At 53.6% G+C, this 21,378-nt stretch overlaps 2 protein-coding genes across 2 annotated transcripts; one reads left to right on the top strand and one right to left on the bottom strand.

Annotated features, from left to right (window-relative positions):
- Positions 1 to 530: 530 nt before the first annotated feature.
- Positions 531 to 5,343, top strand: ColSpa_09629 (pentafunctional AROM polypeptide; the record flags this gene model as incomplete). The annotated part of the gene is made up of 3 exons (XM_049275841.1): positions 531 to 2,442; positions 2,538 to 5,173; positions 5,254 to 5,343. The coding sequence occupies 3 exons, from the start codon at positions 531 to 533 to the stop codon at positions 5,341 to 5,343; spliced, it is 4,638 nt and encodes a 1,545-aa protein (XP_049131798.1).
- A 1,583-nt stretch (positions 5,344 to 6,926) lies between these two features.
- On the bottom strand, positions 6,927 to 9,020 carry ColSpa_09628 (transcriptional regulator sdnM; the record flags this gene model as incomplete). Its single annotated transcript, XM_049275840.1, has 1 exon — positions 6,927 to 9,020. The coding sequence occupies one exon, from the start codon at positions 9,018 to 9,020 to the stop codon at positions 6,927 to 6,929; it is 2,094 nt and encodes a 697-aa protein (XP_049131797.1).
- Between the last annotated feature and the right edge of the window lie 12,358 nt (positions 9,021 to 21,378).

Genomic DNA, 21,378 nt, shown 5'->3' with positions numbered 1-21,378 from the left:
TTACTAAAATAGGTAAGGAATTAAGTTACTTATATAATTAGTTACGTTTCATAAGGGTAGCTTAAAGCAAGGGACAGCCAGGGAACATTGGGCCGTCCATAGACGGGTCTGTGGTTATTGTGTACCGTAACTACCTACTAAGTCCTAAATAAGTGGAGTCGCTGGCAAGGGTACCCCTAGTACTGCTATTCATTCACGCCCGGGTTAACAATGCACAAGAAGGGAAAAAAAAAGAGTCATACTTTCCCAGAGCTCCGGTATAGGCGCACCAGTGCACGCTTCACCGCAACAAAACAAACCCCTCTCATTAATCTGCCCCTCCTCCCGCCAATTGGCCTTGGCCCAGAAAAAAATAAACTGATTTCCGCCCCGAGGACCGCTGAGAGGCCACACGTACAAGCACTCCTGGATCTATACACTCTCTCGATCGAGTCTCACAGTGAATTCGAACACAAACACCAATTCGATGCGCCAAAGTCTCACCTAACCATCAAAGACTTCTTCCTCCCCTCCTACTGTCGCGATCGATTATGGGATTGGCCAATGGCTCGGGTTCGGGCCCTGGCCCGACCCGGATCTCGATCCTGGGTAAGGACGACATTGTTGTCGACCACGGCATCTGGCTCGACTTTGTGACTCACGATCTCCTTACGAATCTCGAGACGTCGACCTACGTTCTCATCACCGATACAAACCTCTACGACATCTATGTCCCGCCCTTCCAGAAAGCATTCAACACTGCTGCACCCACCTCGACAAGGCTCCTCACCTACGCCATCCCGCCCGGGGAAGGGTCCAAGAGCCGCCAGACTAAAGCGAGCATTGAAGACTGGATGCTGTCGCAGAAATGCACAAGAGATACTGTCATCATTGCCCTCGGTGGCGGTGTCATTGGCGACATGATCGGCTATGTTGCTGCCACCTTCATGCGAGGGGTTCGCTTCGTCCAGGTGCCTACCACTCTGCTGTCTATGGTTGACTCATCCATTGGCGGCAAAACTGCCATCGATACTCCCATGGGCAAGAACCTTATTGGCGCCTTCTGGCAACCATTCCGCATCTATATCGACCTGGCCTTCCTCGAGACCCTGCCAACTCGAGAATTTATCAATGGCATGGCGGAGGTTGTGAAGACGGCCGCCATCTGGGATGAGGATGAGTTCACGACTCTCGAATCCAATGCGCCCGCCATTCTCGCTGCCGTAAAGTCCCAGGGCTCTCAGAGACTCTCCCCTATCCGAGACATTCTTAAACGAATCGTGCTGGGCTCTGCTCGCGTCAAGGCCCAGGTTGTCTCGAGTGACGAAAGAGAAGGCGGTCTAAGGAACCTGCTCAACTTTGGCCACTCCATCGGCCACGCATACGAAGCCCTCCTGACCCCTCAACTTCTCCACGGCGAGGCAGTTGCAATTGGCATGGTCAAGGAGGCGGAATTGGCCCGCTACCTTGGCGTTCTCCGGCCTGGCGCTGTAGCCCGACTCGTCAAATGCATCGCAAGCTATGAGTTGCCCACCTCCGTACATGACAAGAAGGTTGTCGAGTTAACGGCAGGCAAGAAGTGTCCGGTTGATGTATTGCTGGAGAAGATGGCTGTCGACAAGAAGAACGACGGAGCCAAGAAGAAAATTGTGCTACTTTCGGCCATTGGAAAGACGCATGAGCAAAAGGCCAGCATCGTCGAAGATCGCGCAATCAGGGTAGTTCTCTCTCCGGCAACGCAAGTGATTCCTGGTGTGCCAAAGTCACACGTCACTACAGTCATACCTCCCGGCTCCAAGAGTATCTCGAACCGTGCCCTTGTTCTTGCAGCCCTTGGCCAGGGAACCTGCCGCATCACGAACCTGCTGCATTCCGATGACACCGAGTACATGCTCTCAGCAATTGCTCAACTGGGCGGTGCGACCTATGCCTGGGAAGAAGCTGGAGAGGTCCTGGCCGTTCAAGGCAAGGGTGGCAAGCTCAGTGCAAGCAAGGAGGCGCTGTACCTGGGCAACGCTGGGACTGCTTCTCGGTTCTTGACAACCGTGGTTGCTCTCTGCGCCCCATCTGCCGTCTCTTCAACAGTGCTTACAGGAAACGCCCGTATGAAGGTCCGGCCTATTGGACCTCTGGTTGACGCGCTCAGGGCCAATGGGTTGGGTATCAAGTACCTGGGCCAGGAGAAGAGTCTCCCTCTTCAAGTAGACGCTGCTGATGGCTTCGAGGGCGGAGTCATTGAACTGTCCGCTACCATTTCCTCTCAGTATGTCTCGTCCATTCTTATGGCTGCGCCGTACGCAAAGAAACCCGTCACCCTGCGTCTTGTTGGCGGAAAGCCCATTTCCCAATTCTACATCGACATGACCATAGCCATGATGTCCACTTTCGGCGTCAATGTAACGAAATCAACGGAGGAGCCCAACACGTACCATATCCCCAAGGCCATCTACCAAAACCCCCCGAGTACGTGGTTGAGAGCGACGCTAGCTCGGCGACTTACCCTCTCGCTATTGCGGCAATCACCGGCACTACCTGCACTGTGCCCAACATCGGCTCAGAGTCGCTCCAAGGCGATTCTCGATTCGCCGTCGACGTGCTGAGACCCATGGGCTGCATCGTTGAGCAAACAGGTACATCGACCACTGTTACCGGGCCGGCCATTGGCAGCCTGAAGGCCATTGAGCACGTTGATATGGAACCCATGACAGATGCCTTCCTGACGGCGTCCGTCCTTGCAGCTGTCGCATCGGGGACTACAAAGATCAGTGGTATCGCCAACCAGCGAGTCAAGGAGTGCAACCGTATCGGAGCCATGCGCGAGCAACTGGCAAAGTTTGGCGTTGATACGGATGAGTTTGACGACGGCATCGTTGTTACCGGACGTTCTGTTCAAAGCCTCCAAGAGCCCGCTGACAGCATATTTTGCTACGACGATCACCGCGTTGCCATGAGCTTCAGTGTCCTCTCAGTCGTGTCACCAAAGCCCGTGACAATACTCGAAAGGGAATGTACTGGCAAGACATGGCCGGGTTGGTGGGATACCTTGTCCCAGTCCTTCAACGTTGATCTGGACGGTGTTGACCAGCATCCCAAGACGGCGGCGATAGGACCTTCCACAAAGAGTCGGAAGGACAAGTCTGTCTTCATCATTGGCATGCGTGGTGCGGGTAAGACAACCGCTGGTCGGTGGATGGCCAACACGCTAAAGAGACCGTTCATTGATCTGGACGAGGAGCTAGAGAGACGGGCTGGGATGACAATTCCTGAGATGATTAGAGGCTCCAAAGGCTGGGTCGGCTTCAGAAATGACGAGCTTGAGCTCCTCCGGGATGTCTTGGAAAAACAGAGCCATGGCTACATTTTCTCGTGCGGTGGTGGCATTGTCGAGACACCCGAAGCTCGGAAACTACTCATCGCTCACTGTCACAATGACGGAACCGTGTTGTTGGTCCACCGCAATACCAAAGAGGTCGTTGACTACCTTCTCCAGGACAAGTCAAGACCAGCCTACAGGGAGGACATTGAGGGTGTTTACTACCGCCGGAAGCCATTCTTCGAGGAATGCAGCAACTTCGAGTACTTTAGCCCTCACCCACCTGGTACTCTGGCCACGCGGGACCCACCGTTGGACTTCCGGCGCTTTGTCAACGCCTTGTGCGGAGAGCAAGTACAGGTAAAGAAAGCGCTGGCGAAGGATCCCAGCTTCTTCGTTTCCCTCACAGTACCTGAAGTTGCTTCAGCTCTGACTCTGATACCGGCCGTTGTCGTTGGGTCAGATGCGGTAGAGCTTCGCGTGGATTTGCTGCAAGACTACTCGGAAGAGTCGGTGGCGCACCAAGTTGCGCTGCTCCGTTCTGTCGCTGACGTGCCCATCATCTTCACCTTGCGCACGAAAGCCCAGGGTGGCAGATTCCCAGACGACGCCTACGACCAAGGTCTTGGACTTTATCAGAAGGCCATCCGCATGGGCGTTGAGTTCATCGACGTTGAGATGACACTTCCGGAACAAGTCATCCGAGCAGTCGTGGAGAACAAGGGGCCGTGTCGCATCATTGCTTCTCACCACGACCCTCAGGGTAAACTGTCGTGGAAGAATGGTTCCTGGATCCCATTCTATAACAAGGCCCTCCAATGGGGTGATGTGATCAAGCTGGTTGGTGTTGCGCAGCAAATTGAGGATAACTACGACTTGGCGCAGTTCAAGTCCGAAATGTTTTCCTCACACAAGACCCCCATCATTGCCCTCAACATGGGTACTGCCGGCAAGCTCAGCCGTGTGCTTAACGGCTGCCTCACTCCGGTCTCTCATCCAGCTCTACCGTTCAAGGCGGCTCCAGGGCAGTTGTCCGCGGCTGAGATCCGGCAGGCTATGGCGCTGCTAGGTGGCATTAGCCCTCAGTCCTTCTATCTCTTCGGCAAGCCCATCTCGGCGTCAAGGTCACCGGCACTGCACAACACCCTTTTCGCGCTGGCCGGCTTGCCGCACTTTTACTCGCGAAAGGAGACGGATAACGCTGCTGACGTACGCGAAGCTATCCGTGCGCCTGATTTCGGCGGTGCATCCGTCACTATCCCGCTGAAGCTGGATATCATGAAAGAAATTGATGAAGTCTCAGAAGCCGCTCGTATCATTGGGGCCGTCAACACCATCATTCCCATTAGGAATGCTGGGGACAGCACTGCTAAGCTCGTCGGTGATAATACTGACTGGTCAGGCATGGTACACTCTCTTCAGTCCGCAGGAGTTGCATCTCGCTCCACTACCGGCGCCCAGTGCGCTGCAATGGTCATCGGCTCAGGTGGAACTACAAGAGCCGCCATCTTTGCCCTTCATGCGCTGGGCTTCGGGCCCATTTACGCCTTGGCGCGCAACAGCGGTAACTTGGAGACTCTGAAGGCCTCCTTCCCTCCCGAGTATCGCATCGAAGCTCTCAAGAGCGCCAGCGAGGCATCTGCCCTGACATCCTCACCTACCGTCATTGTCAGCACGATTCCTGCAGACAAGCCGGTCGATCCCTCGCTTCGGGAGACTTTGGTGGCGGTGTTGGGCCATGGGCCGGCTGCCGAGGAGAAACGCGTCCTTCTTGAGATGGCCTATCAGCCTCGCCACACCCCTTTGATGCAACTCGCTGAGGAGGCCGGATGGGAAACTATCCCTGGGCTGGAAGTGCTCTCTGCCCAGGGCTGGTACCAGGTAAGTTCAACATGGACTCCGGAGAGGCAGGAAACAACGAGCAGAATGCAGTAGCTAACCCGAATCGACTCTAGTTCCAGAAATGGACCGACATCATTCCCCTCTACCAAACGGCTCGAGCGGCCGTACTGGGCGAGGAGGCCATGGAAGCCAGCGGCGGCAAGGCATGACGGAAGAGCGGAAAATATCCGGGATAGCAGGGGGGTTGACACATCAAACTTGCCTTGTTTCCCTCTTCTACCTAGGTATTCCGCGGGGGATTAGGCGAGTGTCTTGCCATGCTTTGTTACCCACTATGACCTATGCCTGTGGACCCCATGGGACGGAATTTAGTGTAGACCCGGCGAATGGTATTTTATTTTAGGTTGCATGGCTTTATCAAAATAGGAAGGGAAAAATAAAATAGAAGGGTTACTATTTTCTATGTAATATTCTGTTTCGTCTCTTCGCCGATTTAGCCATTGGGTTGACGTGCAGCTACTTGTTACTGTAATTTTAAGGTGCAGGCCCAGACGTGGCACATGACGCTTTTAGACAATCTAGCAACTCGCAACCAGAATCTATACCAATTGCAGCAATTCGCATAGGACACCGCAACTAAACCAACAAAGTATAAATCATACATCGGAAATCGCGATCACAGACAGGCCGATTGTGCACGATGCACGCAGACAGTGGAATGTGGTGAAGAGTGCTCTTGCGCCGATGAAGAATAGTTTTGATTCTTTCTTTTGATATCATACATGATTAATACTTCTATAACTTCTCATAATGAATCATTAACTCATTCCGTTGCGTGCAGCCGAGACCGCTGCTGTCGTATACCAAACCCGTATAACCTTTTTTGTCTAGCCAATGCAGGTATGTAGCATACAACCCAAAATAATACAGTATACAACCGGCTTCGCCGTCCGGCATCAAAGCAAAAATGACATGGGGCAAACAAGCTTAGAAACAGCCGCTGCTGTTGTACAATGAAAAAAATTGTTAAGACAAAGGGCGAAAAAGTCACCACAACCACATCGCAGGCATGACAATAGCATTGCAGCCGTCGAGGCGGCTTATGCGCCCATTGGTCGGTGACAGCGGGTAAACGAGGCCGATTGGCAATGCGTGTCCAAAGCAGGAATGGTCATAGCAATATCATGACGCTCCTTCTCAATCTCGTCCCACATATGTAATGGGAAGATTGGCGGGGACAAATGATCGCGCCAAGACTCGTCATGATGTCGTCGGGCGGAGTCTGCCAGAGTCGGAACGGGTAAAAGTCGCATGGATAGTCGCGCAGGGCGAGGTTGAATGAATGATGTCATTATGGGCCATGCGGATCGTCAGGGTCGTAAAGCACGGACCATATTGATGTCATACCACACGACCCTTACTGCACCGTCGAAGACCCTGAAATTCCACCCATGTCCCACCCACCCCACTCCATCATTGGCGTCTTTCAAGGAGTCTGGAGAGCCCATCCTGGCCGTTGACGTCTCCCAGTCGTCTTGATACAGGCGTCGGATTGGTTGCACGGGCATCAATGCCGACCGCTTCGAAGCTCTGTGACACTTCTTTTGTGCGGGGCTCTTGCACCGTCCATCAATCTGACTTTGCTGGGTTCTGGCCGACGTCATGATACGTACCGGAGCTTCTCCGCCCGAACAGTGTGGCTTCGCATGATGTCGTTGAGTGTTTGCACATGGCCGACATCCCGAAAACGCGATTCATGAATCAAACGTCGCTCGTAACTCTGGTGGGAAACTTAGGCGTTCTGGCCGCGACGTCGATGCTTGCCGGGAAATTCAACGTCGGGATGACAGACACGATAGTGTCGTGTAAGTGCATCCGCACGGCTGAATGTCTTCTCTTCGGTGCACAGGTTACAGCGAACCTTTTGCTTGCGTGCGTTGTGAATCGTATCCTCATGCCTCGTCAGATCGTAAGGGCGTGAGAAAATCGTGTGACACGGCTTGCCAGTGCTCGGGTTGATGCGGTCACAGCGGTGAGGACCAGCTTGGCTGTTCAATAGGCTGTTGGGAGAAGCAACAGCAGTATCAGGTCTCCTGGGGCCTCCAATTCCCTGGGTCTGACGGTGACCCTCTCGTTTGTGCTTTTGTAGAAGAGCAGGAGTCTCAAAGCGCATCGTGCAGCCGTGATAAGTACATGTGTACGTGCCCCCATCCGCAGCAGTGCCAGCCGGCTTGGACATGGGAACGCCATTCGAAACTGGTGTTCCCTCGGAAATGCCAGAGCTGGACTCGGCAGAGCTGAGGCGAGGCATATGCTCCTGGGTCTGAGATTGACGCGGATGGGCGATGAATGGGTATTGTTGAGGTATGTGAACACCGGTTTGTAACTGAGTTGACATGTAAGGGAAAGCAGATCCGGTCTGCATGGCCGATCTGGCAAAATTGGCCTGCTGATCCTGTGAGACGACCGCTTTTGCGATATCCTCAAAATCCGCCGACTCTTGAGAGGGAAACAATGGGAAGGATGAGTCGCCATCGGCATCATGGAACTCAAGCATGGCGTCCTTGGGAGAGATGGTTTTGGGAGTCTCAGGCTCAGACTTCATAGACATTTGCTGCCTCATGATCTGAGCGTCTTGCTCAGCTTTCTTCTGCTCCCGCATCTGATGTGCCGAATTGAACCTCAAGCGAGAGGCCTGCATACCGGTGCCAAAGTCGTGGTTGGCAACTGGAGCAAGGGGCGAACCTTGGCGGAACGGAGACCGGTCTCGTGAGACACTCGACGCAGGCGAGTGTGCCGCGCTCAAGTGTTGGTTGTTGGCAGCGCTTAATCGTTGAGCGAACACGTCGTTACTGGGAGACACGGCCATCTGGGGCTGTGCGGGCGATGCTGATGTGATTGTAAAGTTTGGGCTGTATAGCTCATCGTTGTAAATATCTGTCATCGTACGGTCCAACTTGGGAACATTGCTGAAGACTGTATCATCGAACAATGGTAAGCATGTGCTTATAAGGTCATCGAAACCCGAGGAAGATTCCTTACCAGCTTTGCGCCTCCTGTCATCTTCTTGTTCCATGTGAGACGGAGTGGCGGGTGAGTCACCGGCGATAGAACTCGCCACAGAGTTAGGGTGGGATCTGTTGCCTGCCACCGAAAGCTCGGGAGCGGGCAGCAGACTGCGATCAGACCGCGGCCTTTGGACATTCAAGGCAGATGTGTAGCCGTTCATGTCTGACGAGATGTTGTTCAACCCATTGTAGTTCGGGTACATGTTGTCGTGAGGAACCGCCATGGACTTGCTGGCCAGTTGGTAGAACGCGTTGTTGTCGTGACTCTGCATGTCGTAAAGGTTGTCTGGTATCGAGTCTGTGACTGCAATCTGAGGGTTCGTTGTGTTGTGGTTAAAAGGCGATGCGGGGCCTGCAGAGCCCATAGAAGACAGAGAAGACTCCCGCTGGTGAGGTAATCGGCCGGTCGGCTTAGGGATGTACTGGCTTCCTACTACCCAAGCGTCTGACTGCATCAGGTCTTGCTGGTGGTTCAAGTTCAAAGACGAGTCGTCGAAAGCCGTGGTGGTGGTGGCCGCTCTTCTTGGCACGGCCAGGTGGGATGCGTTGTAGTTGGAAAAGCTGGCAGGCTGGTTCGCCAAGGAGTAGTGAGAGGAGAGAAGAGACTGAGTCGAGAGCGGCGAGGATGATATACTCGACGAGTTGAGATCGTGTGCGGCGTCGTCAAACGATGCGTCGAGGTCGAAGTCGAGTGAATGCAGGTAGAACTGCTGTGGTTGCTGGGATTGGGACTGAGGGTGTGGTTGGCTGTTGGGATAGAAGTGTTGTTGTTGTTGTTGCTGGAGAGGTTGCACAGTAGCGGGTCGGGTTAACAGCATGGTGTGGTTTTTTGAAAAGGTTGAATGTTTTGTAGATGTGGTGATGCGAACAAGTTCGAGTGGCAAACCACGGAGGGACGGCCGACTTATAAATATGGGAAGAGCAAAAGAAGGTGCAGCCAAAGTTGCACTACGTATTGGCTTGCATCCACGGGCCTCGCTGTTAGTGAGGTAAACGATACGTACCGGAGTAGGCCGTGGGGCTTAGAAACGACCGGGTCAGAGGTACGTACTGCCTTCGCACTTGCTCGCTTTGCGAAGCGGAGGTACAGGCTGGAGGGCCCGAGGCTTGGACTTTGGGATGCTTGAGTGGGGGATGATGGCAGAACAGGGGTGCAGGGGGTCTGGGATCGGGACCAGGGGTGTATACCTTGTGAATGATGCAGGAGGGTGATGGGAATTGAGGGGAGGGGGGGGACAACAGGGACGGGGATGGAGGGGACGGAAGCACAGGGAGAAAAGGATGGAAGGAAATTTTCACAGATGTGTGGACGTATTGATGACCACTCTTCGTTGAACTCGGTCTGGATTTGATTTGTCTTGGAAGCCCGCGGAATAACAGCCCATTGAATGACAACGGCCCAACCGGGGTTTGAGTTTTCTTGCTCCGTCAAGCACCCAAGGATGGATGTGTAAGGGATGTGAAGCTGCTTTAATAATGCATTTGCGCAGGCCATCGAAATCTTGATGCGCATAAGCAGACGGGACGAAGACCTACCCTCTCCGGTTCCTTCACGTTCTGCTACCTAGTTTTGCTCGGCTGTCAATCGACACCGGCCCTCTTGACCTCGTGACCTCGGTTGGACAATGCGAGCAGTGCGCCGATGCCTAGCGGTCCTAGGGTGAGTTGACTCAGAGGGGCGCGGAGCTGAGGGGAGGGTAAAGTGGCCGCAGGCAGACGTATACCGCGAGTCTTCACGATGGCGGATTCAGGCTTTAGCAGCTGACGCGGGAACGAAATGGGTCACGCCGCTAGAGATGGGTAGACTGCGCGCCGACCGAGCCCAGCGCTCGGGACATATGGGGTGACTAATGGGCGGCTTTTCATATGTTGGTACTAGCTCGAGGTAATGCGAACCCAAGCGACGGGAAGTTGCTCGAAGGCTCTGTAGGGTTCTCGGCTAGCGACCTGTTTGCGCGGCAGTCGTCGTAATTCGCGGGGTCGATTCAGCGACTCGACGACTCAGTGTGCTTGATGAGTGAGCATGCTAAGAATAGGTCGAATGCCCAGTGCATTTTGGGGCATTCCAGATGGGAAGGGTATGGCAAAAATGCCCATCCACTCAGCAAAGCAATGCGGGTGATGAATGCTACACGGTCAGTATTTACCCTATGTGCATACATGGGTGGACGGATGGCCGAGACGGGAAATAGCGCGGAGGTAAAACGTATGTTGTAAGTTGTGTTAATTCTCAGATATGCACTGCTGCAAGCAACGAAGTTTGGTTTCAAGAAACCAACAACTCCGACGCCAACATGGCTCTGGTGGTGCACTGGAGGGGGTGATTATGCTCAAAGAGTCGTCGAAAACAGCGATCAAGACGTAAGATGGATTGATGGACAGACCGGGGGAGCCATTTCGGCGACGGAACGACATCGATAGCCCCGTCGCGTGTCTGGGTGGAGTGACGTAAGGCGGGTGGGTGGTCGGGGCCACTGAGGTCTCACAGCTTTAGTGTCCTCTGGACGCACTGATGGGCGCTGCGGTCCACAGTCCAGCACCTAATGACTGCATTGCAAGCGCAGACAGAAGCAGTGGAATGACATTATGGAGTTGGGTGGTGGGCCCACCCGATGACACCCAGCAGCTTCAGCGTGAGGTGAGTGCTCACACTCCCCTCGTCCATCAGTCCTGCCAGATGCCCCTTCCATGTTGCTGCTGTTACACGCGCACACGCACTTTACCTTATAGGAACACAAAGCAATGAAGCAGTGTCACTAGCGTCTCGATGTCAGGAAGGAGCATCTTGGGCAGGACCCCTCCCCAGCGGGACCCCGGCTCAAGGCGTTTTAGGGTAAGCGCCATGGTGCCTTCCGTCACCTTATCTCACTGGCGCTTGATCGTCAACGACCATGTCCCATCTGAGATGGCGGGAATGGGTTTCTGACCTCAGAAGCCCCAAAAACATGTCACCACCACTGTATATCCCCAGCCTCGACAAGTTTCTACTGGCACTATGGATCCTCGATATGGAGGAAAGAGTCCGAGAACCAACCCTGGCCCGGCTGGGCCATGCCGTATCCTGCCGAACCTCGTAGGCGGAGAGGCCTCTCTGATCCATGGCAAGCGTTGCATCCCTCTTGAGGTGGTCCACGACAGCTCGCTAAGGCCTCGGTCGGGTACTGCACGAGCAGGACTGCGGTTCCTCCCCCTCCCCAGCGTGCCGTATTCCGCATCCCAGCTGGCCTTGTCTGGCTGGACCTGTCTACTAGGTATGCTGTGCCGTTGTGCTGCGTCTGGTTGGGAAACGCCGATGGTGGGGAAGAAGACAAGGAAGTGTGGGCAGGTCCCGGCTCAACCTTTCAAGGGGGGAAATAGAGATGGAGGGGGAAACCGGCGATCGCTACCATGCTGGCGCTGTGGTAGTCCCTCCCTCTCTGGTGCTCGCACCTTAGTGCAAGTTTTCTTCTATCGACGGCGCTCCACAAGGGCTAGGTGTTTGAAGGGTCCCATCGGGCCAAGTCAGAATGATGGCAGGGAACAGGGGCTCGTGCCAAAACGCCATGACCAGTTTTCGCTGGAGTTAGGCATGGGTGTCTTTGCTATTTCCCACCCTTTACTTTCTGGCCCCCTTTCTCTTCCCCTCGAAATTTTTCCTTGGAGTAGAATTGGCGACAACAGACGGAGAAGGCGTCGGCTAAGGCTCGGTAGGCCACGGTGCTTCGCAAAGAGGGAGAGACCCGGGAAGCAAGGCATGGCGGGGGAAAAGCCGAGTTGCACCGCCATGGCATGCATTGCGTTGCAGTCGAGTAAGGAAAGAAAGGCATACAAAACCAAAAAAAAAGGTAAAAGTTGAGCTCAGCCACACTGCCCGAGTTGGGCAAGAGTCCTGTCTTCGATCAAGCCGAAGCAAGCCATTAGGCCCCATGAGCAGCGGCTAGCCCTCTTGAGACCCCGGTTGAGCAGCTGTAATGTACATAGGACAGTACTATGTACGCTCTGTGCTGAGATGCGACACTCATCAGGGTCCTGAACAGCGTGACAGCTCCTTCAGCCACTCAAATCTTTGGCCCTGCTTTGAGTACCCTGTCAAAGGTTCGCATTTCCCACTTTGTATGCAGTGCACTTCCAAAAAAAAACCACACAAAAATAAAAAAACCTGGCCACGGCCTCGTGGCTTGCCACGCTGCAGGTACGCCTACATAGTACACACCAGTAAAAGGCCGGTTTCCGTGCCTGGATTCATGATCGAGTCCCTTTTCCATTCCCAACTCAGGGTTCCGATGCCCTCGTGGGGAGACCCTGAGTCTTGTCCTGAGTCTTCTTGCTGTCGAGCATGTACCACACCACGCGGCTCATCGAAGCCTGCTGACTAACGGGAGCAACGTTCCATCACAGTGACATTCACTTGAACAAATTGCAAGAGGATGGCGGTCATGGATGATGTCAGGTCCCGTGACCTTTCCTCATTGCTTACCTAACCATACCGTAACCTCATTCAACCCCCTAATCCAGCTGGCTCCCTCTCCGTCTGTTTCCGCATGGAGAACTCAGAATCCCCCCCATTCACCAAGCATAGACCTTTGCCTTGCCAGTACTTTTGCGTTTGAACCCGACGCACATACGGCATGCGGAAACCAGCACCTCGCCGTCTGATGTGCTTCCATGGCGCGTGATTCATAACCTTCCGTCATCGGTCCATCAAATCGAAAAAGCAGCCTCCATCATAGGGCCCGCGGACAAAGTGCGGTACAACAACATGCGAAGTTTGGTCCAGAAACCTTTCTTCCGGTTCCCGGCTTTTCACGTCTGCTGCCATGGTCCCTGCCGCACGCTACTCGTACCATACGCTGTTGGCTGCATGCATCGCGTCTACTATGGTGTGATGGGTAAGTCTTTTACCCACAACAGGTAGTTCTTGGCTTTGACCCCACAGCCAGCGAGGAATCACAACCCAACTGGCTGGACAGTCACCTAAGTGTGCGAAGTACCAGTGCTTAGATCTGCCTGCTTACAAGCCACAAGATACCTGACAGGGGTAAAAAACTTTGGCCTGGAACCATAGTACCTTTCCTGAATGGCAGTCCAACCGGGGTGGGGGGCCCGCGGATAAGGTGTCTTGGCGCACCTCATCTGGTATCAGTTTTCAGCCAGAGATCATCGACCGGTCAGCTAGTCACCAGTCAGGTGTGAGTGGTACGGTGGTGGTGTGGTGGCGTAGTGTACTACCTGTGCTGAGGAAAGTGAGGAGAGGTGTGGCTAGTGGCCGTTACTACTCTAACCCTTGACTGACGAACACTGCTGCTGTAAGCTGCCTGTACCTTACAGAGCATCGCCGTCGTCGGCCATTCCTCCGCTCTAGCGCTCTTCTGCCCTCCAAAGCGGACCCTCGCCCACCTCCGTCTTCGTACTCGTTTGCATTTGCAGCCTTTGTTTCACTTCAGAAGGCCAGTCTTCTACTCTACACTAGGTAGTCAATATGCATGCTCTCAATATGTGACTTACAACCTCTTCTGTTGTGGCTCAACCTGATCCATAGACAGGCCACCCATGGCTTATGCTTCTACATTTAGCTCTACCGAGGCACGTAGGCTCTGGGCGGAGTACCCTTCCAGCCACATCATGCACGTCGGCTGACATATCCCACTGTGGCTTGTGCCCATCTCTTCCCTGCAGACAGGGCAGTCAGGCCCCCCTAGCTCCCGTCAGTCGGACCCCGGCCGAGCGGGTTTCCTCGGATAGTCATCTCTCCACGGTGTGGCCTGGCTCGCACTCAGGTCAATCAAACTCGTACTCGAACTAAAGAGTCAAGCTCGAAGCTGAATTGTTGAGCTGGCCGGTCTGAGCTGGCGCCTTGCTCCGTATGCATGTACGGGGGGTACCATGGCGGCATGAATCAGACGAGCAGAAGACGAGTGTGATTGAGTGCATGATGACTCTTTTCACAGCCGGCCGGCCGCGGCGCTTCGTCTAGGTGGACGTGGATGAATACCAGGCATCTCGAGAGTGATTCGCAACACGGAGAGTTCCCATCGCCCGTCGACTGGGGCTGTTGCTTCGGTCGGGCTTCGTGTTCCTCCTCTCCCCTGGCATCTTGAGGCCTGTCACATGACACATCAATACGATGCACCGACCGCTATTCTTTTGATGCCGTTTAGCACAGTCCCGCAGAGTACGCGACCCTCTGAAAACCTGGAGCGGTCTCGACCACCGCAGCGCCGGCCGGGTGTGGGCCGCCGCGTCCGTAGGCCGGTCCAGCCCACCCGCAACTCAAACCCAATTGTCCACGTACGATGCAACGCATCGACGATTGTGTGATTTGCAGGCAATAAGCGAATCAGATTGACTTGATAGCAGTTTTGTCTGATTTTCGCGGGCATCGTATGCACGCAGATTCGCATTCGCGCCTGCCTTGCTGCGTACACGAAGCGGTCCAGCCAGCGACCCTAGGAATAGCTTATACGGTGCATCAGGTACCGATCCACGGACTTGGGTTGCAGCCTGTCAGGGGATGGATCTCGGATCCCAAGAAGTAGGTCAGATGCGCACGTGTCACTCCCTGCATTGCCCTCTTCAAGGCACGGTCGAGCCATTCGCAGCGGCTGCCGCTGACGACGAAGCTGAGCACATGCCACAACAGTCAGATGGACGCGATGAGAGGCAATGCTATGACCGAGTGCGGCTGAAGTCCATCTGGGCAGGGGTGTAGCGTACGCCGGAGTCGGATTCGGCGGGTTTCCGTTATGTGGCGCTGCGCATGTGCAATCCGTCTGCCATCTGGTCTGGCTCACTCATCTACAACCTGACCGAATTATCCATCGACAGTATGAATGTGTGATTGCGCATTTGCCGCCGGCCAAGCTTGGCGGTATGTGCCACTGTCCGCATATCTGGCCCTCGCCGCACCTGCCGGGTAAGTTTCGCTTTAGGCATGCAACGGCAGGACAGAGCGATCGGGACTACGCCGAACTAATTCCGCTGGATTCCGTTGTGTGCCCGTATCCGACGCTCTCATCCTCGGAGGCAGCCGGGAGGTCGGAGAAGAGCGCAAGATTAACCCCGATGCCGCACTGGCCGAGAAAAGCGACGCGTGCGACCGAGCAACAAGTCAAAAACTGCCGAAGCCAATCAAAAATTCAGCGACAGGCTGACTGACTAACCGACATGGCCTGTGCATATGCAGTGAGATGTTTAGGGATGAAATGTCGTGGAAGAAAGAGAGAAAAAGCGAGAGGAAAAATTCTCGATGTTTCTGGTCCTGCAGCCAAGTGGATGGTCTGGTCTGGTCTTCGGCCTCTCCAGCTCTTAGTCGTGCCAATGTCTCAGTGACATGCCAAAGACGCTACTGTCAGTTGGGAGGGGGGTCTCAAACTTTTCTTCTCCTTTTTTCCCCCGCTTAGAGCACTATCACGGCGTGGAGAAGTCAAGAGCCAATTGATCGTGTCTCTCGATGGAGAGCTTGGGAACCTTGTCGAAACGAGCGGATGGCAACTTAGCTTGTCACAGTCAATCTTGCTTTCTCTTTGGATTTGTACCGGTCCTGCGATCGAATGAACGAATGAATGAACCACCCATTTGACCATGCCGCGGAAGCACGCGTTTTCACAGCAAGTGTGGCTGAGCTGATAAGGTCTTGACGAGGCCGCCATTCTCATTCGTCGCATCGGCTGGCCGTCCCCCACCACTAACCGAAACGTGGCACCTGACGTTGCGTTTGCCCTCATTCTTCTGCAAGGAAACGGAAGGAACCCGGTCGTTGGGACGCACACAAGCCACCCAAGTGCCACATCCGGCTGGCCAGATGAGTGAAGGGGAATTGGCTACACACCACAGGGCCCTGGCAAACATTTGGTTGGCGTAGCTTACAAATAAACTCGGGTGGGGCTGACAGAGTCACCCCAACGCCGAGGCACGTAACATCGGTAGCTCCGGCACCCAAGTTAGCTTCAGTGTTAGTTCGGATATTGTCGCTGCATCTCATTGTGGTTTTCCTGTGTCTGCTTCCGCGGTCGGTGTTCACATCCGTCTGTACCTTGCGTATGAACCACTGACTCTTGCTTGCATCGCCCCGCGCATTTCTCTCCGGCCCCGGCGGAGAAAAAGAAGAAAACTCGAGCCCACCCTCACAAGTCCCGTCCATCTCTGAACCGGGTAGCCCGGCATATACGCTACCTCGCCCGAGTACTGCCAGCCGGTTCGAAACAGTTCACTTTACGTAGTACCTGACTCAAACTTACAAAACATATCGTAAGGTGCTCCTCGTGATCAGCAATCCGTCCGCTGGCGGTCCCCGGCCGACAACTACTTTGAGCGTGCTACTGGACTGAGTAATGACCGCCTACATGGTCCACAACATATGACTGCGAAACGGCGCTGCTGACGAATGTTGACGACTTCACCGCCCTTCGGAAGCTTGGATATGGCCGTACAGATGACCATCGGGTACGCTCGCCAAACCTTTGAGAGATGCCCAAAATGTTTTTTCAGCTAGGGTGTGTGTATGTGAGCTCGAGCAAAATCAAGTCGAGATGCTTCGGAGATGCACAAAACAAGGCAGGTGGCAAATAGCATAAGCGTCCCCGTCACGTTGCACAAACGACAGGGCAAACGGCAAGATCTTCATAGCCGGTGCAGATCCTCCTAGGTAGGTAGGTCAAGCCCAGGTGGCCGGGATCCTTTCCGTGGAGGATCTAAAGATAGTGGGTTCGGAAGCAGAGCTGACCTCGGCTAGTGCGTTACACTGCGCTATTGGCCTTCTGGAAGTCAAGGTTCGCGCTAGCTCACCCGTCTCAAGGGTACCCACTACTTCCCATCGTGTGTTGATCGCGCGCAATGCCATGTACCTGCACCAGCACCTCCCCCTTGGCTGATCTGCCGCCACCACCACCCACGTAGCCCGACATTTGCCCGTGTGCATATCGATTTTTCTCCATCTTGTTTCCTCCGTCGTTTGCAACAATTCCATCTTCTGATCCTGCGGCTGGCACCATCCGAAGTTGAGCCTCCACCGAGACCTTCACACTACCCAGCTCAGCCCAGCCAACCAACCAGCCCATCGCTTCATTTTTCGTTCTACTAGATAACCTTGTGCACTTTCCACGCTCTCGACTGCCGTTGGTTCAAGGCTTTCCGCCCCTGAACCTGTCCTAGCACCTTTCAAGCCGGGCTGCCTCTTGCATTGACACGGGAGACCTCTCTGGCTGGTGGTTTAGCTCCGGCTTCAATTCGCCTCGCCCACACTCCTTCCTCGGCTACCCCAGGATGCTCAGCCACAGAACATCCTGATCCGGCAGTGACCTCGCAGCAAACTAGCTATTGGATGGTACCGGTAGTTGCTCAATTCCCGAGTCGGGCTGGCTGCCACAGCTTTCCTTGGTTGGCTCGTAATCTTGTTCTTATGCTTATCAGTTCGGATTATTGTCAATGGTGCGTTCTTACAATAAGACATGCTAGTCATTGTCGCCGTCGTCGTCGTCCGCCACGGGTAGTGACATCAAAACGGCCGATTTAAAGCGATGATGCGTCCTTTCACCCAAATGCTTGCATATTCATTGTGGCTGAGTCGTGGTCTCGCGATATGCTTCTCTGCCAAAGGGCCCAGTACCTGCATTCCCACGATCACAGGTACTATGTTATCCGGTGACATGTGGCTTGGTGTGAGCTCAAATATCTCACTGCTTCTCGATCTATGTTTTCTGTGGCTCATTCGTACCTACGCACGCCTTCACTGCCACGCATGGTACCATCATGTTACCTCTAGTTCGAGAGGCAGGAGAAGGCAGAAGAGCACCCGGCCAGCGAAGGAAGATACGGTTAGTAGTACATAGTTAGGAGTGTTTCCCCTTTTGTGTTTTCCCTCATCTCCTGCAGATGAATGTCCCGGCAGTATTTACATCTCGGGAAGAACATAGTAAGCCACCCATGCGCCGAATTTGGCATGCCATAGGACGCCAGATACATCCCGAGGGTGATAGTAACAGCAGTAACTCGAATGGTCCAAGACCCGCAATGTTCTCTTCTTGCCACCTGTTGGTGACGTGGTTTCGAGGCTGCCTTGAGACCTCGGTCTACCTGCGTAATCAGCCAAGCTTTCGGGCAGGTCTTGTCGTCCGCCTTGATTATCCATCGACCTAAGAGATACAAGCACACGTAGCTGTCTCCGCCAAACCCGGTGGACCTTGACCTCGTCAGGACGGTCAGCCGTTGCTCAGTCCCATATGTGGGCCGGATGTCCTGTGTCTACTCTTGACAAGACGAGCGCATTTTCAAGTTTCTGTTTTAGCCAGTATTGAGGTTTTATATAGGTCTTTACTTGGTCCTCAACATGACAGCCCAGTCGCCAGTTGTAAAGTCTGATTCGTGTGAGCCAGCCAAGTTCTCGCAGCAACATTCCGTTACGAGCTCCTATTCGCTGCTGCAGTTGCTTCTCGGTATAGTTTACTCCGTGTTATTTTATCCATGGTGCTAGATTGGTTCGAATCATGATGCTCTTGCATTCGGCTTGTTTTCGCTTCTTCCTTACCCAAATTCTTGGATGTTCGGTTCTTCGATCTTGCGTAAGCTGATGGCGTGGACTGCAGCCTAGCCATATGGATCTCAGCCTGGGCATAGCCTCTCACCGGAAACTCACAATACGTACTTTGAAAATGCATGTTGGTCTGGTTTAAAAATACCTTCCAGGTGCTGGCTCAGCCCACGCAATGGGCGAACAGCTCTGTACATACACCGTCGACTTCCCTACGGTGTGGAGCACTTGCTGCCGGCAGGTTGACCTCTACAATGGGTGTTCCTGTGCTAATAGACCTGGTATGGGTTGGCAATTTACGGCCAACTCTTTTCGTTTAGGCTGTGTTGCCGATGTGTTCGTCCAGGGGCACACATGGTTTCCAAGCCTCCATCGCCACCATATCTATCCCGTTCCCGCCATAGGTTTTCTCTGACATATCTCATGAGTCTGCACGAGAAACAGCTGTTCGTCATTTGTGACACGCTGTGTTCAACGAAGACGTGTATGGTTGATTCGACACGTGCTGTTTCAAGCTGACCAGGTGACCGAGCAGTTTGTGTCGACGAGGGTATATACTTGGTCCAGTTTGTGTAGCCTTAGATTGTCCTGTCGCAGAAGTTGCATGCGCAGATAGGTCGACCAACTGATTCGATAGCATTCGGTTTGCAATGGGTACATGGTATGGTGAGTTGCTCCGGTTTACCTTTTGGTAAATGGAGATATTTTTGTCTCATTGATGTGAATGAACGGCATCCACGTGAATTTTTCGAAACGATACACTGTTGTTTGTTCCTGCTAGGGGCACAGCTGAGACTTGTTGCTAATGTATATTGTCCTGCCTGTACTTTGACAGGTACTACTGAGGACTAAAATCCAGCCTCAACCAGTCGGCCGTGACATTGACAACGTACCGGCACACTCTAGCTGATGAGTTGCCTCAACCCTGTGTGGCTGATTACGCTGAGAATTGAGGTAGCGGTCTATTGGGGCCGGTGAGGAAGCCCACGGGTGATATCGGCAAACATAGTCCCGGAAGCCTTGAGACGGTTATTAGCATCCTTTCTGAGGAATGTCTGGAACGTATCAATCTATTCAGCTACGGGCTGTGGTCGATCGCATCGTGACTCAATCACGGTCGACTTGCGTCTGTGACGTCTTTGTCAGTATGTCCATTCGGAATTCAACGCCGACGCTATCAGCAACATACTTCACAAAGCAACAATAGATGAGTTTATTCGCATTCACCACTCGCAGGTCGGTGTCAGAGTCGTCCAAACAATCCATTTCTTCTTGCAGCTGGCGTGCCAACTGCTTCCGGTTGCCCTAACCCGTTGCCCTTGCGGTGGGCACAAGGATATTTGGAGCCTAGGCCTATGTTTATTGTTCTGCTAGATTGTTTACCCTTCAGGGTAGCGCAATACGGATACCTGTTGCTCATCTCGTTGTAACTCCATGGGGCGAATTCAACAGCGGCGGGATATTGTCCCAGAAGCCCACTATTCCGATGAACATTCTTCGGTAGGAGATCGCAGATTCCCTGCCTAGATTACAGCCGACTTCACAAGCTGCCGTCTCTTATATCTCGGGCCTCGAGTAGTGGGATGGGCGTATCTGTGACTGTTGGTTGTTTCACTGCATGCCTGCCATTGTAGCATGCGCTATCGGCCAGCCTGGCGCCATCCCTTTGATGTCGGCGGCGGTTCCGCGGATATCCTCAGGCCCCGGAGGCACCTATCCATACTTATTTTACTATATACGACACTGGGGTTCACTTTTGGCTCGCAGCCGGACCTATGAGAAGTCGGACGGGCAAACATACTGACAACTTTACCTGGCTAGCGAGCCGCTGTATTTCTTGAATCCGAGCGACGAATGGCCAGTCTTTTGAGTCCGGTATCCTTTTGACGTGGAACATTGATCATCCAATATGACTTAATGTGTTTGTGGATGGGTTAGCCTGTTGGTACTTGAGTTTGATATTTTATTGTTGTTTTTTTGATATTAATTGAAAATGCATCAAACCACATAGACATATCACAAATACACACCGTAAGGCATAGAAAGCCACACAGAGAGAGATAGTCCCATTTAACTACCGAAGATATCCATGTATCACAGGTAAAGAACTAGAGAGGGTCTCACTGGAGTACCTGGAGTGCTGGCAGCCTCGCCAGACAGGACTGTCCACATCCACGTCAAACTACAACGCCACCATAAGCCCGTGCCTGATCACCTAATACACCACGAAGGACCTAAAAACGAGAGGATTGAAGAGCACGGGAGTCCATTGACAGAAGAAGACAGTCGTTGACGATGCCGACAAATATACATTGGTCTCGGAGACGTCGACGGCGCCGCTGAGGTGGGTCCTGGGACGGATGAGGAGCCGCAAGACACAGACCCACTCCCGGAGACATCGTGATATGACGAGGCCACACCGGACAAGACAGCCAACTCACACACAATGTCACGCGCACAACCATGACACACCGGAGCAAGATGACTCAATTTGTAGTGCAATAGTAACGAATCATCGAAAGCACCATTTAGGCGTGGCCAGTGTGACTCACAAATGGGGCTCCAGGATTGTGCACAAGTACGCAAGATAGCCGAGACGTCTTGCTCAGACACGTCACAAACGAGAAAGCTGGTTGCCTACCCGCCCAACGATAACCAAGAATACAGTGCCC

The sequence above is a fragment of the Colletotrichum spaethianum genome (assembly GCF_022836535.1).
Source record: "Colletotrichum spaethianum MAFF 239500 DNA, contig29, whole genome shotgun sequence".
NCBI lineage: Eukaryota > Fungi > Ascomycota > Sordariomycetes > Glomerellales > Glomerellaceae > Colletotrichum > Colletotrichum spaethianum.
The sequence above is the reverse complement of the archived record's forward strand: the minus strand, read 5'-3'. Positions and strand labels throughout refer to the sequence as shown.